This window comes from Pinus tabuliformis, chromosome 6 (genome assembly GCF_031772625.1).
Source record: "Pinus tabuliformis cultivar Carrire ecotype Pingquan chromosome 6, CPIR1, whole genome shotgun sequence".
NCBI classification, from domain to species: Eukaryota; Viridiplantae; Streptophyta; class Pinopsida; order Pinales; family Pinaceae; genus Pinus; species Pinus tabuliformis.
The window spans coordinates 56,413,491-56,430,468 of NC_142292.1; the positions used below are offsets into that span (position 1 = coordinate 56,413,491).

Consider the following 16,978-nt stretch of genomic DNA (forward strand, 5'->3'; position numbering starts at 1 on the left):
ACTGTCAAAGTCTGTAATTTTTGTCCAAGTAAAAATATGTCAAATTGTGTTCTTACTAGTCAAATTCAACGGTGAAATTGGTCCTCTCCAAGAGCTCGGTCAATAGTCTACAAACTCGACCTTAAATGCTGTCAAAGTCAACACAACAAAGTCTAAGAAAACCCAGTCAAACTTGGTCATTGGAGAGAGAAATTTTGTGGTCAACCTTGTAGTCAATGCCAATCAAACAACCCAGAAAACCTCGGTTTTTGTGCCAGTCAACTCGGCCTCAAGAAATCAGAATTTTCCCAATCAAAGCAAGTCAAAATATGAAGTCAAACTCGTTCAAACAAATGTCAAACCCTCCAGCAGAAAAGTCAATGCAAAATTGCCTCCAAGACCCTCGCACATGTGAACTTGACCTGCAATATTTCAGAGCTGTATGAACCAATGAGAAGAGGAGAGAGATGCTTGATGAGTGTGTCCAAATGAGGTTGATGTGACATGTATTTATAGGTGTTGGAGGAGGGCTAATTAGCCTCTTAGGTCGACCTTAATTTTTGTGCCATTGTGGGTTTCTTCATAAGAAAATACACTTTTCCTTAACTAAATTGAGTGCTTCTAGGGTTTCTCCGAAAGAGGAATAATTTCCAATGGAGAGAATTTGTCCTTGAGCTGCCAAATTAACACTCCCTCTCAGCTAGGGAGAATTTCTGACTGCAAAGTATGTCCCCATCACAAATGTCTTATCATCATCAGATCAAATGTCGTCTCTGCTCATCTCTGCTGATCTGTTCTTCATCTATTTAACACTCTTGAATCTACAAGAAGAAGAATTTGACATCATAGGGGAGCTTAAGCTACAACCCTCTATCCAATGACAATTGGGCGAGATCCATCTATCAGTAAGGATCACATCCATCCTGTTGTCTAGTCAATAGGGGAGATCAACTTGCCATATATAGGGTAGAGATCACAACCATCCCAATGTCTGCTGATCTTCTCAAGTTGACCCTGAAGAGTCAAATGGTAGAACACATGCATCCTCTATACTTAGGGAGATCCACTTGCTATGTAAGGATCACACCTACTCAAGTCTTCTCAACCCATTGGCCAGATGGGGAGGCAATCCCAACAAGCCTCACTTGTGGGTAGGATGCATACTAGGGTATACTCTGTCAATCATGATAGGGGGAGATACCCATCTTGTCACAAGTGACAAAGATCACACACACCTTATGGTGACAATAGGCGAGATCCACTTACTGCAGAGGGTAAGGATCACAACCATCCTATTGTCCATAGATACCTCAACTCCAGGAGCTCTTTGGCTCAATTCCTCTCCCTATGAGCTCAAACAGGGGGAAGAGCATAAATCATTGTTCTCGATCAGTCGAGACCTTTATCCGGGAGGGTCACATCCATCAGTCCAAGCTGCTCTCTGAAGGCTAAGAACTTTGCTTTCGACAAAGTCTTGGCGAGAATACTCGCTATCTGCTCATCTATCAATATGTGATGGAGTCTTACAACTCCTCTCTATACCATGTCTCGAATGTAGTGGTACTTGATCTCAATGTGCTTGGACTTATCATGAAATACAAGATTCTTTGCCAATCAGATTCCACTCTTGATGCCGCAATAAATCACTATAGTATCCAGGACTTGCTTTCTCAACCATAATGCTTCACAACTAGCCATGCTAGCAGCAATGTTTTCTGCCTCGCCCATGCTGAAAGCTATGGAATTTTGTTTCCTACTCATCCAAGATATCATAATGGATCCCAAGCTAAAACAACACCTTGATGTGCTCTTCCTGTCAATAATATTTCCAGACCAGTCAGCATCAATATATCCATGAAGTCTTACATCTCCAGTAGAATATCTCAAACTAAGGTTAATAACCCCATGCAAATATTCCAGAATGTGTTTGGCAGCAACCCATGTGTGTGGAGGGGCTCAGTCATAAATTGACTCAAGGTGTTCACTGCAAAGCATATGTCCAGACGCTTGTTCACGAGGAACATCAATGCCCTAATCAGTTGTCTATAATTAGAAGGATAGCAAGGTCAGATCCAACAACATCTCTGCACAACTTCTTGAATTTTATTTCTATTGGGGTGGCCAAGGATTTGCATTTCGTCATTCCAAATTTCTCCAACAACTTCACATCATATTTTCCTTGAGATAGGAAAATCTCTCTAGGTCTCTGCTAGACTTCTACTCCCAAGAAATAGTGCATCATACCGAGATCCTTCATCTCAAACTTAGAGGCCAACTCCCTCATACACTCGAACATCAAGGGCTCAATACCTGTCAAGAATAGATCATCAACATATAAAACTAAAATCAAAGGCATACCTTATACCACCTTGAAGTAGAGGTTGGGATCAACACTGCTTCTTGTAAATCCAAGCTTCATGTTGGAAATTGTAACCAGGTTCAGTCTTCGTTTAATGTATTTGAGTCATTATGAAATGTAGTTATCAAACGAATAAAGAAAAGAATTTTATTATTGTAACAATGACTTATTAAAGCATGGGTTTCATGCTTGGGTCATCATTATATTAGTCAAAGTCCCCATTGTGGACTCCTAGGATTAATATTGAGTTTATAGAGTCATTGTATATTCAAAGAGACCCTTCTTGGGATTTTGAATCATGTAAAAAGGTTTACTATTGAGTCAAATATAATTTATGTATCCTCCACACCAAGTTGGCCTAGAAGAGATCAAGTCGGCCTAAGGACACTTATTTGACCTCACATGGAGCCTATAAATACAAGCAAGTCGAAGTCATTTGGAGCATCACAACTCAAGCTAGTTCGATATCTCAAGAGTAGTTGGAGAAGTGTGAAGTAGGACGAAGTGGGTCTAAGGAAGCTGAAGGAAGTGTGAGTTTGGGGAAGTCTAAGGAGAAGAAGAAAATCAAACTTTTGGTGCCTCTCTCTCTTTGTTTAGTGCCCTAGTTTGGGAGATCAAAGTCTTCCAAGTTTCATTGATGTTAGAAGCTGCCTGATGCCAGAAGTTGCTGCCTAGTTGAAGTTGCTAGAAAGAGGTCGAAGATCTGGGAGGATGACTTTGTGTGGAGGGAAGGTTTGGTCTTTGTCTAGGGTGAAGAGTCTCAAAGAATACTATTGAGAAGAAGAATATTCTTGACTTGGTTTTCCCCTCGAGTGGGGTTTTACACTGGCATAGTGCCTACATGTTGTGTCTCTTATTTTGTGATCTTGATACACATATAATATGGTGCTTTCTTGATGAAAGATAAGGTAATAAAGAAGTAAAAGAAGCCAACACACTCACAAGTAATTATCAAGAAAGGAGAATCAAACCCTAATATAACTGTTTTGATTTTCCAACATGGTATCGGAGCTAAGGTTAGGAAGAGTCAAAGATCACTTTGTTAGCATGGATTCTCCCTCTATGATGAACTTCATAAGAATGAGTATCAACACTGCTGGAAGTTGGATCAAGAAGGTCAAAAGTCAAGGATTCTTGGCCGCTCTTACAGGATCTCTTAATGATGACAATGCATGGATCATTGATAGTGGAGCATTGAGACACATGACATGAGAAAGTAAACAACTTCATACACTATCAAAGGAGCCATCTTCTCATGCAGTGGAATTGGGTGACAACAAAAGCTATGCTGTTAGAGGCTTGGGATCAACATCATTGAAGCTGGATAATGGATCGAAGCTGCACCTCAACAACATTCTATATGTTCCAGGTTTGAAAAAGAATTTGCTTTCTATTTCTTGTTTAGAAGATAAAGGGGGAATAATTGCTTTTGTTGATGGAAAGGTATTGGTTTGGGGAAATGACTCTAGCATTGATAAAGCTAGGGTTATTGGAGTTCGTGAAGGAAGTCTTTATAGAGTCATTACACCACCTCCTCAAGCTTTGGTTCATATGGAAATAAGCCCCATTGAGCTATGACATAGGAGGTATGGTCATCTACATTATAATGTCATCCCTATTCTTAGTCAACTGGTTCATGGTATTCCTAATATGAAGTTAGATCATGAAGATCTGTGCAAGGGATGCTCTTTGGGAAAACATACAAGGAAGCCATTTCATATTAGTGAGGCTAGGTCTAAAGAGATATTAGACCTCATCCATTCCGATGTGTGTGGGCCCATGTCTGACAAATCACTTGGAAGTCATCTCTACTATGTGACATTCATTGATGACCATTCTAGAAAGACATGGCTCTACCTCCTCAAAACAAAAGATGAAGTATTTGATAAGTTCAAGGAGTTTAGGGTGGAAGTGGAAACCCTGACCGAAAGAAAGATAAATACTTTGAGGTCTGAAAATGGTGGGGAATACACTTCTAAGGAATTGATTGCATATTGTATGGAAGTAGGTATTAAGAGGGAGCTCATTGTTCCCTATTAACCCAAACAAAATGGATTGGTCAAAAGGAAGAATAGGTCAATTGAAGAAGGCATTTGAACTATGTTCCTTGATCAAGACCTACCAAATTTCTTATGCGGAGAAGCAACAATGGCAACTGTATACATTCAAAATAGAAGTCCTCATAAGAGTGTTGATAATACAACACCTGAAGAAGTATTCACAGGAAAGAGGCCGAGTGTGGATCACCTTTGAATCTTTAGAAGTCCAACATACATCCATGTTTCGAAAGACGAGCAAAAGAAGTTGGATTCTACAAGTATCAAGGGAATATTCGTTGAATATAGTCTCTCTTCAAAAACATATAGAGTCTACATCAAGGAAGGAAGATATATTTAAGTAAGCATGGATGTCATATTTGATGAAGATCAAGCGTACAAGATATCAAAGGATATTCCTATTGATTTCGATGACGAAGAAGTTCATCATGAAAACTCTACTACAAATCTCGAAGAAGAAGGACCAAGTGAACCTATTCAATTAGTGGTCATCCCAACCACAAGGAAAAGGCCAAATTGGTTGAAAGCTACATTAGAAGATGCTGAAGGACATGAAGTTGTGAAAGGAACCTTCAGTGAAAGAAAGAGACCAAAGAGATATCCTGGTTATGCTGCATATATGACGAAATTGATTAAAGCCAAACCATCTACATTCAAGGAAGCTGCGCATCAAGAAGTTTGGAAGAAAGCAATGCAGGAAGAATATCAATCCATCATGAAGAATGGGGGTTGGGAAATCATTCATAGACCTAGTGAAAAATCAGTGGTCACATCTAAATGGATCTATAAGATCAAACATGCTGTTGATGGAAGTATAGACAAGTACAAAGCAAGATTCTTTACAAGGGGTTTCTCTCTAAAGGAAGGCATTGATTATGAAGAAACCTTTGCACCCACAGTAAGGTACACTACCATTAGGTCGTTGGTTTGATTGGTTGCTACCAATGTTTTACAAAACGGACTCGGATTCGGACTCGGCCGAGGATCGACTCGGAAACGGAAACGGAAACGGCAATGACTCGGCCGGCTCGATTTCAATGACTCGGTCGTTGTAAAAAATACATTAAATATTTTTTTTTTTTATAAAAAAACATAATTTTAAATATTTTAAACATAATTTTAAAGATTTTCATTCAAGTTTCCAAACACACAACATTATAATATACATGGAAGACAACATATGATCAAAGTAGGCTCATGAACCAATCCATTATATCAAAATGGTACGGTGTACCCAATGGCAATAGTAAATACATAGTCAACTGTAGTCTGTCTGTGTCATACATGATCAAAGACTCAAGAGTCAAAACAAAATACAAATAACCAAGGAGGCTAGTAGCTACTGGCTACTGCCAGAGGAGCCAAGATCATCTCGACCAATCTCTGGATCATCATCATCAGAGCCAGACAAGGAGCCCCATGGCTCCTCCTCATCATCATCGTCTCCAACTGCAACTGTAGAAGTGGTGCCAGTACCAGTACCACTAGGCTGTGAAGCAGATGCAAGCTGAGATAGAGTACAAATGCGGCTGCGCTTCTGTCGTGGCTGAGCAGAGGAAGGCGAAGCACCTACAACTGGAGTCCTACTAGCTGGCTGTGAGACTGAGGCTGGTGGATTGGGATCTGCATTCAACTGAACACGCTGCAGTGGATCTCCAACATCAATTTCATCAAGATCCTCATCAGGATCAAACTCTGGTAGACGACTCTCCACTACCCAATCTGATGTTGGATCAATGTCTTCCAACACAATGGGATCTGAATCAAGTCTTTTGTTCAGCAATTGGTTCCGTCTGAGCCGAAGGTTGTATTGGACAAAAACTAGATCATTCAACCGTTTTTGCTCCAAACGGTTTCTCTTCTTTGTGTGAATCCTCTCAAAGACAGACCAATTGCGCTCACACCCAGATGCACTGCAAGTTTGACTCAAAATACGAATTGCAAACCTTTGCAATTCAGGGCACTGGCCACCAAAGGCCTCCCACCATTGTGCTGCAAAAAACATAGGAGTGTAATGAATTATGAGTTAGATGAAGGCTGAAGCTCAACAAAATTACAAATTATATCTAACTTGAAATTGAGAAATTGAAAATTGAAATTTTTGTTTACCTGGCTCATCTGCTTCTCTTGCAATCTTTGCTAGGTTCTTCCCAAAGGTACCTGTTGCATTGCTGAAGGATGTGACCTGCTGATGTATCAGTAGCTGATCAGACTCCGATGGGACCATGCGCTCAATGCAATCAACCAGTCCATCTCTGACCTCCCCCCTCAAAGCTCCTGACTCCTTAGCTTTATAATGATACCGTGGGTTCAAAAAATACCCAGCTGCATGTATAGGGCGATGGAGTTGATTGTTCCATCTTTCATCAATGATTGCCCAAATGGGCCCATACTTTGCCACTCTATCCTTGTATGCTGCCTTTATTTGCTCCTTTGCTTGATCCATAGCCTCATAAATGAAGCCCATAGCCAACCTTTCCCCATCCACCAACCGCAACACCTTAACTAGTGGCTCAGCAACCTTCACAATCTCTGTTGCCTTTCTCCAAAAAGTTTCATCATGGACTTTCCTTCTCAATTCTCTGCCTTCTGGTTTGTTAGACCAACTGCTATTATTCCAATCATCACTGGAAAACATCTTTTGCAAGTTTCTATGTTGGGAAAGCATAGATTGCAATGTCAAAAAATGTGTAGCAAATCTAGTGATGGCAGGCCTAATAATATCCTTGCCTCCAGTGTGTTTCCTCATGATACTCAAAACCAGTGTATGATTGTAGATAAATTTTGTTATGCTTTTGGCATTATCTACAGTGTTTCTGACCCAATCTAATTTCCCAATATCCTCAAGCATGAGGTCTATGCAATGTGCAGCGCATGGGGTCCAAAAGATGGTCTTGTGTTTTTCCTCTAACAGTCTACCAGCAAGAACATAGTTAGAGGCATTGTCTGTGATGATTTGAACAACATTAGCCACCCCCACACCCTGAATAACCTCATCCAATAGCTGAAACAACAAGTGGCCATCTTTTACCTTATCAGATGCATCAACTGATTTTAAAAACATGGTTCCCTGTGGGCAGAAGACAAGAAAGTTTATGATGGTACGGTTTCTTTGATCAGTCCATCCATCTGACATGATGGTACACCCTGTTCTTGCCCATGATTCCTTGAAATCTTGCAAATACTCATTAATTGATGTAATTTCTTTCTGCAAACGAAACCCCCTTAGCTCTTGCATAGTAGGGCCTTTGAAGCCTTTTCCAGCAGCATGTATGGCCTCAAACATAGGCTCATAATATGGTGAACGAGCAGCATTAAAGGGGATATCAGCATCATACCACCATCTAGCTATGTAGTCACAAGCAGTCTCTCTCAATTCTTTCTTCCAATGGTCATCTAAAGTGGGCTGAGAAAGACCTTTACTAACTTCAGGACCATGTGCATCTGATGGAGAGGAGCCTGAGTGAGTGAAAAAACTTTTGATAGTCCCATCACCCTTCATTCTACCCTTTCCCTTATCTTGAACAGAAGCAAAAGAGGGAGGAACATAACGGAAAGGGTTTGATGCATCAGTGTGAGGGATAGAGGAAGAACCCTCAAACTCATAGTGGGGGTTGGCAGCCATCATTTTTTGTATCTCCCTCTTCCTCCCAATTTCAGCCTGTATCTCTTTTTGCCTAGTCTTTTCTTCTTGAAATTTTTCAAGCTTTCCAACAAAGTCTTTCTAATCTCCCCAATTTCGGGGGATTTACATGCAGTAATATTGCCTTTAATCCCTGCCAAGTGTTGTTTCAGCCTATGAATCCCCCCAGGACCTGACTTAATTTTCCTATGGCAAAACTTGCAACACATCTCATCATCAACCATTTCAACATATGCCCAAGCAGCATCTTTTGCTCTAGGTGCCATTTTTTGACTAGGAAAACAATCTGAAAATGAAAAATAAAAATAAAAATTGATTCAATGTTCATTTATTTGACTAAAAACACTCTCTAAGCTATCTTTATATGCACCTAAAATTTAATAAGTAAAAACAGATTTATAGAGGTGGAAAAAAATACCTCCAGGCACAAACTGCCTCCTCAAACTTGCTCCAAAAATCAGCTCCTCAATGCTGCTCCAAATGGCTGCCCAAGAAGCTCCTCACTCCAGCTACAATGCTCCTCCAAGACTCCTCACTGCTGCTCCAAAACAAGCTCAAGAACTGCTCACTAACTCTCAAAGAAGACTCTCACTCAAATGCATAAGACTGCTGTGAGTGAAATGAGAGCATTTGGCTGTCTTAAATAGAGTTTGGGAGGGGAAATGGACCCCAAATGCATTTAACTAATCACATAAACCTTTTCATGTCCACAAACCCTAACTAAATCAGCTCCAAATCAGCAAAAAAGTAATTTTTTTTAAGTGAAATCGCTGCCCAGCCGGTTCCAATCGGTACGGCCGTTTTTTGACGTGACCCGGCCGGGTTGACCGGGTCAGCTATGACCCGGCCGAGTCATTGGCTGACTCGGCCGGGTCATAGCTGACCCGGTCACCGAGCCGGGTCAATGGGCCGTTTTGAAATTTTTTTGTTCAACCCGGATCGAAACGGCCGTTTCGGAGTCAACCCGGCCGTTTCGTAAAACACTGGTTGCTACAATGGGGTAGAATATCCATCAAATGGATGTGATGACCACATTTCTGAATGGGACCATTGATGAGGAAGTGTACATCGAACAACTCGAAGGATTTGAAGTTAATAGCAGGGACTCTCATGTTTGCAGACTTAAGAAGGCCCTATATGGTTTGAAGCAAGCACCTAGGGCATGGTATGCAAGGATGGATGCATATCTACTTAGAATTGGGTTTGTAAAGAGTTATGTTGATCCGAATCTCTACATCAAGGTCGTGAATGATGAGCCCGTCATTAGTCTACTTTATGTGGATGATCTATTCGTCACGGTTGTGGAGCGAAGAATTCAAGAATGCAAGAAGATGTTGCAGCAGAATTTGAAATGAAGGATCTAGGACTGATGCACTATTACCTAGATCTATAGGTATGGCAGAGACTCGGGGAGATATATTTGGGGCAAGCACTTAGGGCATGGTATGCAAGGATGGATGCATGTCTACTTAGAATTGGGTTTGTGAAGAGTTCTGCTGACCCGAATCTCTACTTCAAGGTCGTGAATGATGAGCCCGTCACTTTATGTGGATGATCTATTCATCACAGGTGTGGAGCGAAGAATTCAAGAATGCAAGAAGATGTTGGCAGTTGAATTTGAAATGAAGGATCTAGGACTGATGCACTATTACCTGGATCTATAGGTATGGCAGAGACTCAGGGAGATATATTTGGGGCAAGCACCTAGGGCATGGTATGCAAGGATGGATGCATATATACTTAGAATTGGGTTTGTGAAGAGTTCTGCTGATCCGAATCTCTACAGCAAGGTCGTGAATGATGAGCCCGTCATTATTCTACTTTATGTGGATGATCTATTCATCACAGGTGTGGAGCGAAGAATTCAAGAATGCAAGAAGATGTTGGCAGCTGAATTTGAAATGAAGGATGGCAAGCACCTAGGGCATGGTATGCAAGGATGGATGCATATATACTTAGAATTGGGTTTGTGAAGAGTTCTGCTGATCCGAATCTCTACATCAAGGTCGTGAATGATGAGCCCGTCATTATTCTACTTTATGTGGATGATCTATTCATCACAGGTGTGGAGCGAAGAATTCAAGAATGCAAGAAGATGTTGGCAGCTGAATTTGAAATGAAGGATCTAGGACTGATGCACTATTACCTGGATCTATAGGTATAGCAGAGACTCGGGGAGATATATTGGGGGCAAGGAAAGTACATCATCAAGTTATTGCAAAAATTTGGGATGATGGATTCCAAGCCGATGACTACTCCTATGATCACCAATCTCAAGAAGTTGAGGGACTCTGACTCTAGTCTTGTGGATCCTACCTCCTATCAACAGTTGGTGGGTTCCCTAATGTATCTGGTAAATACTAGGCCAGATATATGTTTCACAGTGAACATTCTTAGTTAGTTTCAGTTGGAGCCCTATCATGATCACTATATAGCTGCTAAACATATACTAAGGTTTCTTCGTGACACTATATATCACTACCTAAAGTATGATAGTAAGGAAGTCAAGCTAATTGGCTTCACTGACTTTGATTGGGGTGGCAGTGAGACCGATGGAAGGAGCATTACTGGAGGATGTTTTTGTCTGGGAGTCGCTATGATCTCATGGATGAGTAGGAAGTAAGATCCTATTGTGTCGAGTAGTGGCGAGGCAGAATATGTGGCTACATGTGAAGGAGGAAAGGAGGCTGTTTGTTTAAGGAAGCTTTTGACAGATTTGTTTGAGAAGTCTCCCTGTCCTAATGTGATTAATTGTGACAATCAAAGTTGTATTAAGATATTTGGAGATCTCGTGTTTCATTCGAGAACAAAGCATATCAACAATAAGTTCCACTTTATTAGGAACTTGGTGCAGGATGGGATCTTGAAGTTGGAGTATGTCTCGACAGATGAACAGGTAGAAGACATACTAACAAAGGCTCTTCCTAATAAGAAGTTTGAGTATTTGAGAAACCTACTTGGTTTGGTAGACATTGCTAATTGTATTGATGATATGGAAATGGAAGAGATTTGGTGAGGCTTTGCAGGTGAAGCATTGCCTGGGAGGGAATTTGGTTGACACTTTGTGTTGATGTCTAGGTCCCAAAGTAGGGTGGGTGCATGGGTCGTAGAGCATTGACCATGGATATGCACCTAGGTCCTTGGGTTGGTGGTTAGCAAGTAAGCCTGATGGCACCTAGAGTGGTTGAAAGCTTGAATCCACCTTATTCCCACTTGGATAGATTGCCCTGGTCAGGAATCTAGTCCATGGCATTGCAGTGCCTAAATTGTTGAGAGACCAATGGATAGATTGCCCTGGTCAAGAATCTAGTCCATGGCATTGCGGTGCCTAAAGTTCCTCGTTGTTCATATAGTTTGAGATCTTCTATTGTATTTGTATATGATGAATACCTCCCTAGTTAAGAGGGAGTGTTGGAAATTGTAACTAGGTTCGACGTTCATGAAATGTATTTGTCAAAAAAATAATGAAAAGAATTTTATTATTGTAACGATGACTTATTAAAGCATGGGTTTCATGCTTGGGTCATCATTATATTAGTCAAGGTCCCCATTGTGGACTCCTAGGATTAATATTGAGTTTATAGAGTCATTGTATATTCAAAGAAACCCTTCTTGGGCTTTCGAATCATGTAAAAAGGTTTATATTGAGTCAAATATGATTTATGTATCCTCCACACCAAGTCGGCCTAGAAGAGATCAAGTTGGCCTAAGGACACTTATTCGACCTCACATGGAGCCTATAAATACAAGAGTAGCTAGTTCGATATATTCAAACTATAGCTTCAATACCATGTTAATTTTAGATAACAATGGTATGTTCTATGCTTTAGCACAATTTACTTCAATGTTCCTTATCAGCCCAATTTCCAATTTCCAATTATATCCAGTAGCAATCACATTAAACACATTGATAGTAAATGCATATAGAACATAAAAACAAGTGCAGAAGACAGAGGACACAAGATGTGGCGGATGCTAGGGACGAACCCCAATGTGGGGAAACCCTTTGATCAAATCTTCTTATTATTCTTCAATAGTTCAATAGAGTCAATGTAGCCCAAACTAGAAAGTCAACGGTGGTCAAAGCTGCCCCAAAATGTCCTCCAAGCCGCTCGGTCAACAACAGAAGAATGTGGCTTGCCAAGGGAGTCAAAGTCAATGTAAAAACAACTTGGTCAACCCAGACAAAGTCTGCTGTAAATTCTGTAGTCAAACCAAAAAGTCAATGCTGCAGTGAACACAATAAAATAACACATTGAAACTCGTGCCAATGAATGCGGCCTACAGAAATCAGAATTTTGCCCTCCAAATCGAAGTCAAACCATGGTCAAACTGCCCAAGTCAATGTTGCTCTAATCTCTGAAATTTTTAGCCTCTAAAACTAGTCTAGAAATCCGTCCTCTTCCACACGTGTGAAGTAGAGAGGTCTCCAAGGTGTACGAGCCAATCAATAGAGGAGAGAGAAGATGATGTGATGAGTTGATGATATCCAAATGAGAGGAAGGTCACTTCTATTTATACACTTCGTTGAGGGTGAGGAGACACATCCATTGGGCTTCATGAGGCTACGTTTGATTGAGGCCGACCTTGACAATTTACCCATAAGAAAGAATAAATTCAAAATTCCATATCTGCTTGTCAGAATGAGATGATCTTTGTATCAAAATTGTACCTCTCGAAAAGAGGAATCCAACGCAATAATCATCTCCATCATATGAGTTGTCCTAAGGTGGAAGTTGGCCCTAGTTGCCAATTTTAACAATAATGATATACATTAATCCATGTTCATCATTTTATAATCTACATTGATTTGAAAATTAAATTTATCAGTCATCATTCTAGAATGTAAATTGATTTAAAATTTAAATTCATCATTTATCATTCTAGAATTTAATTAGTACTAAGCAAAATAGACTCTACTCGATACCAATGATATCGGCACTGATTCATTGATTGAACCGAAAAACCTTCTGAACAAAAACTAGTCGACCAAAAACACCTAAAATATTCAAATTTTATAGAAAAACATATATATTCATGTGCATCCATATGAATCCAAACCATTTATACATAAATAAGCAAAAGTTCTCATTTATATAGCATGTAAGGGTGCACATAACCAAAATGGCACCGAGTGCAATCCATCTTTGAACTGAAAATACATCAACAAATAGGTTCTAGATGGCCTCTAGCATCTAAAAAAAATCATGCTACAACAAATACCTACATATCATCAAAATCATTACCTCTATTGGGATCTTCGTAATCAATATCATTGTCTAAGCATTAACATGTCAAGTCAAGATTTTGTTTGAGTGATGGGTACATTTTTAGTAAGGTCATGATAGAGGAGTTTGACAACCAATGCCACTAACATCAAGGTACATATAGGGCTTGGTGCTCTTGGTTAGATATTAGTGCCATAGCCTCATGCATAACAAAATCCAATGGAAACATTGCAATCTCCCCTATCCTGAAATCCTAAAAAACTGTCAAGTCTGCTGGATTTTGAATGAAATCTTAAATTCTACTTTCTGGAGAGATTGTCAATTTATAAACATCCTGAGTCCTTTCATGGTAGCGTTAAAAATTTAAGTAAAAGGATGATCCTTTTACTTTCAGAATTTAACATTACCAATTCTTAACATTACCATGAATTATATAGCAATAATAGGGCCCTATGCCTGAATATTAGGTTTTCCCATACAAAATTTCTCAAAACTCAAAAGGGGTGCTACTGGGCGTTCCCCCTCAAAAAGGGTGCTTCTGGGCGTTCCCCCTCAAAAAGGGTGCTTTTGGGCGTCCAAAAGCACCCCTTTTGGGGAGACGCACCCCCCACACTGGGGAAATGTTCCCCCTGCATCTCCCCACGTCTCCCCAAAAGGGGGACGTGGGTAAACGTTTCCCTAGGCGTCACCCCGCCTTGGGTGCGTGCACCCCACCCTGGGGGACGAGTCCTTGTGGAAAACTGAGAAAAATCAATCACCACTTAAAAAAACTCGCTTTTCTCCTACTCCTGGGTGCCTAGAAATCCTTTGCTTCTCCTCAGAACTCGAAATGCATAACTGGGCATGCAAAATGGCCTGAAAAAAACATCAAAAGCTAATTTAACTTGCCCCGGAAGCAACCAGCGATTTTTTTTATCGACTTGGAAAAATTGCAACTTTTACGTTAAAATCGAAAGTTTTTCAAATAAAAAAAATTGCTGATAAAATCAATGCTCCGAAAAGCTCACTAGTCGCTGGTTTTCTCTGGACTTTTGCAACACTGCTAAATACAATATTCTAGGGTATGACTGCATCTCTCTCAGAGTAATTTATGGCCAGTTCGTTCCAGTGAACACAGTTAGTTATGATACAAAAGGTCACAAGTGTGCAACAATAGAGTGACTTGTCAAGAGGGAAGATCAATAATTTCCTGACACAGTGATATTGCAGTTTGGTAATATTGTATTGTCAAACATATCAAAGAAATGCTTAAAATGCCCACCTTGGAATTACTTTTTCGAGTGACTAAACTTTTTGATTTAGCAGTTTTATGTATACAAGTTAAAGATGCAATTTGAGTGAACTTATTGCTTGAAAAATTTCAGCTGGTTGTGCTTTTCAAGGTTGTATGTTTATGCCAAATAGTTTAGATTGCATTTGTTTTCAATTGATAATTGCCAGGCTATCAAATGGTGGAACACTGTATTTGTAGTTGAGCATGTTTATAAATTATACTTGAGCTGTGTAGCAATGACCATGTTTTGATTCTTTATACAGGTTGACATCTATGTTGCTCCTGGTTCCCATGCATTTGAGGCTTCAGGTGAGTCAGAGAAACACATGTTCATGTTTGCTGCTGCTACTTTCTTTTTCATTTTCAAGCATAACATGACAACTAAAAATCTCTTTGCACGAAAAATATGCCTGTAAGAGTGAAAATATGAGAACTTCTTGCAACATTGCAATGATGCTGATGGGCCTGGAATCTTAACCTCATAGTTTGTCAAATTTCGTCAGAATATATTGTTCACATTTAAGCAGAATGTAGGTAGTCGAATGAAAATAAGTTATGTAGCATGAGCAACAATTTGAGCAAAATCTAACTGCCAAATTATTTATGTCCTCGTCTATTGTGAACTGGAAAGAATTGTGAGTAGTTATTTACATCATACACTGAAAGATGAGAAATATGAAGCTTAAAAAGTAATGATAGAGTGTATGGATCTGCACATTCAAAGGAATGTTGATTGTATAATTGAAATTTCCCATCATATGCCAGAAAAGGTGGAAACTATTTGAAATGTCCAGAAATGAGCAAAAGGGGGTGAATAGGATTGTGGGGCAGATGTATAATTTATCAAGGCAATGCTTATGGCTTCTTAGGAGTATTTAAATACACAAATTTAATGACTATAAATGAGAAAAATAAATAGAAATAAGTTAGAATGCAAATATCATTAAGTCAAACATAATTGTCAATTGACAAGAATATCAACTTTCTATCAATTGGTATAAAGTCCCGCAAAAGTTGTTTTAGGATATTATTTGAAAAGTTGCCTGACTATTGGGTCATCCGTGAATCCAATGTCAGCTGATTAGCTTTGGGTGAAAGGTATATATTAATATATCTTTCCTAATATCTATGGTTTATATCCTTCCTAAAGAAAAACGAAACTATTGGTGTGATCTTTTGTTGGACTTCTGGATGTTGAAATACTTTTTGCAGCATCCATCTCTTTTGTCAATTTTGCTGCCTAGTATCCTTGTGATGTAATAATGCCTTGTAGACGTATCTACATTCTTGTGTTTGGTTTCAGTTTTTGGCATAATGGTAAGATAAGATAAGATTATTTTATGAGTATTAATGAATGGAAAAAGAATAGTTCATTGTGACTAAAAGATACTACTGATTAACATCTTATATTGGGAGTGCCAAAATTCCAATATCATTCCTGAATGCTAAAAGACGAAAAAAATTCATCTGAAAGTACAAGAATAGTAAACAAGTACATGACAAAGGGTGAATCGAAAAGGTAAAACCTAGAAGACAGCAAACTCTACATAAAATCGGAGATAGAGATAGAGGTTCGAATAGAGAAGGGAATGCAGACGTTCTTGTCATCATTTTTCATTGTAAAGGGGCTGATGCAAAGTTTGATAATGTCTTTTGGGGATTGATCGGGCTGCAAGGGCCAGTCTAGGTGAACCTCTGAGGAGCCTGAGTGTAGCCTGTCGAATTCTTTATTACAACCCTGTAATAACATTTTGCACATGAAATTCAGAAAGAAATGTGTGCGCGCGCGCACACACACACACATATATAAGAATGAATGACAGGCGATCCAATTAATAATTAATAATAATTATATATTATATAGTTCAACTTACCCTAGGTTTTATATACTGAATATTATGATGATGATGATTACTGTCCATTGAAGATCAACTTGGTTTATTGGATCATAACAAAATAAACATGGAGATCAATCAATTTGTCTCAACATATTGTTTCTATGATCAGAAAGATTGGAAAGAAGCTTTTTGAAAAATCTTTGATTTTGTTGAGTTTAAGATGTTATGAAGATCCAATAGGTTATATATCACTTGAAAATGAGGCCTAACCTCTGTGTAGGTAGCACTATCCAGGAGAAATTCATTTTTGTCCTCCACCTTTGTAGCATCACAATCTTTCTTAATCTTTCCTCCCATAGTGCTTTAGGTTTAGTCCAATGTCCAGTTTCATTCTAACGCTTATGAGAGTGTTTTCCTATTTTAGGAATATTAATTTTATTCTTTAAGTTGCATTCAGTGGGAAGATAATTTTGATATTCCCCTCAGAGTTTATGATCTTCTTATAGTACATTAGCTATTTATTTTTCTTGATTTCTTCATTGCACCGTAATTTCTCTTTAAATCTAGTTTTGATTGTACTATAAACGATATCAATATTTTG

At 39.2% G+C, this 16,978-nt stretch overlaps 2 protein-coding genes across 3 annotated transcripts in view; one reads left to right on the forward strand and one right to left on the reverse strand.

Moving 5' to 3' along the window:
• Positions 1–16,978, forward strand: part of LOC149257201 (protein AE7-like 1) — a 125,593-nt gene that overhangs the window by 79,037 nt on the left and 29,578 nt on the right. For both annotated transcript variants that reach the window (XM_089413709.1, XM_089413707.1), the window contains exon 4: positions 14,803–14,848. In XM_089413709.1, the coding sequence (XP_089269835.1) occupies positions 14,803–14,848 (46 nt within the window). The remainder of the gene's footprint in view (positions 1–14,802; positions 14,849–16,978) is intronic.
• Positions 5,553–8,070, reverse strand: LOC149257202 (uncharacterized). Its single transcript, XM_089369403.1, has 2 exons — positions 6,505–8,070; positions 5,553–6,387 (listed from the first exon to the last, which is right to left on the reverse strand). The coding sequence occupies exons 1-2, from the start codon at positions 8,021–8,023 to the stop codon at positions 5,735–5,737; spliced, it is 2,172 nt and encodes a 723-aa protein (XP_089225529.1). The 5' UTR covers positions 8,024–8,070; the 3' UTR covers positions 5,553–5,734.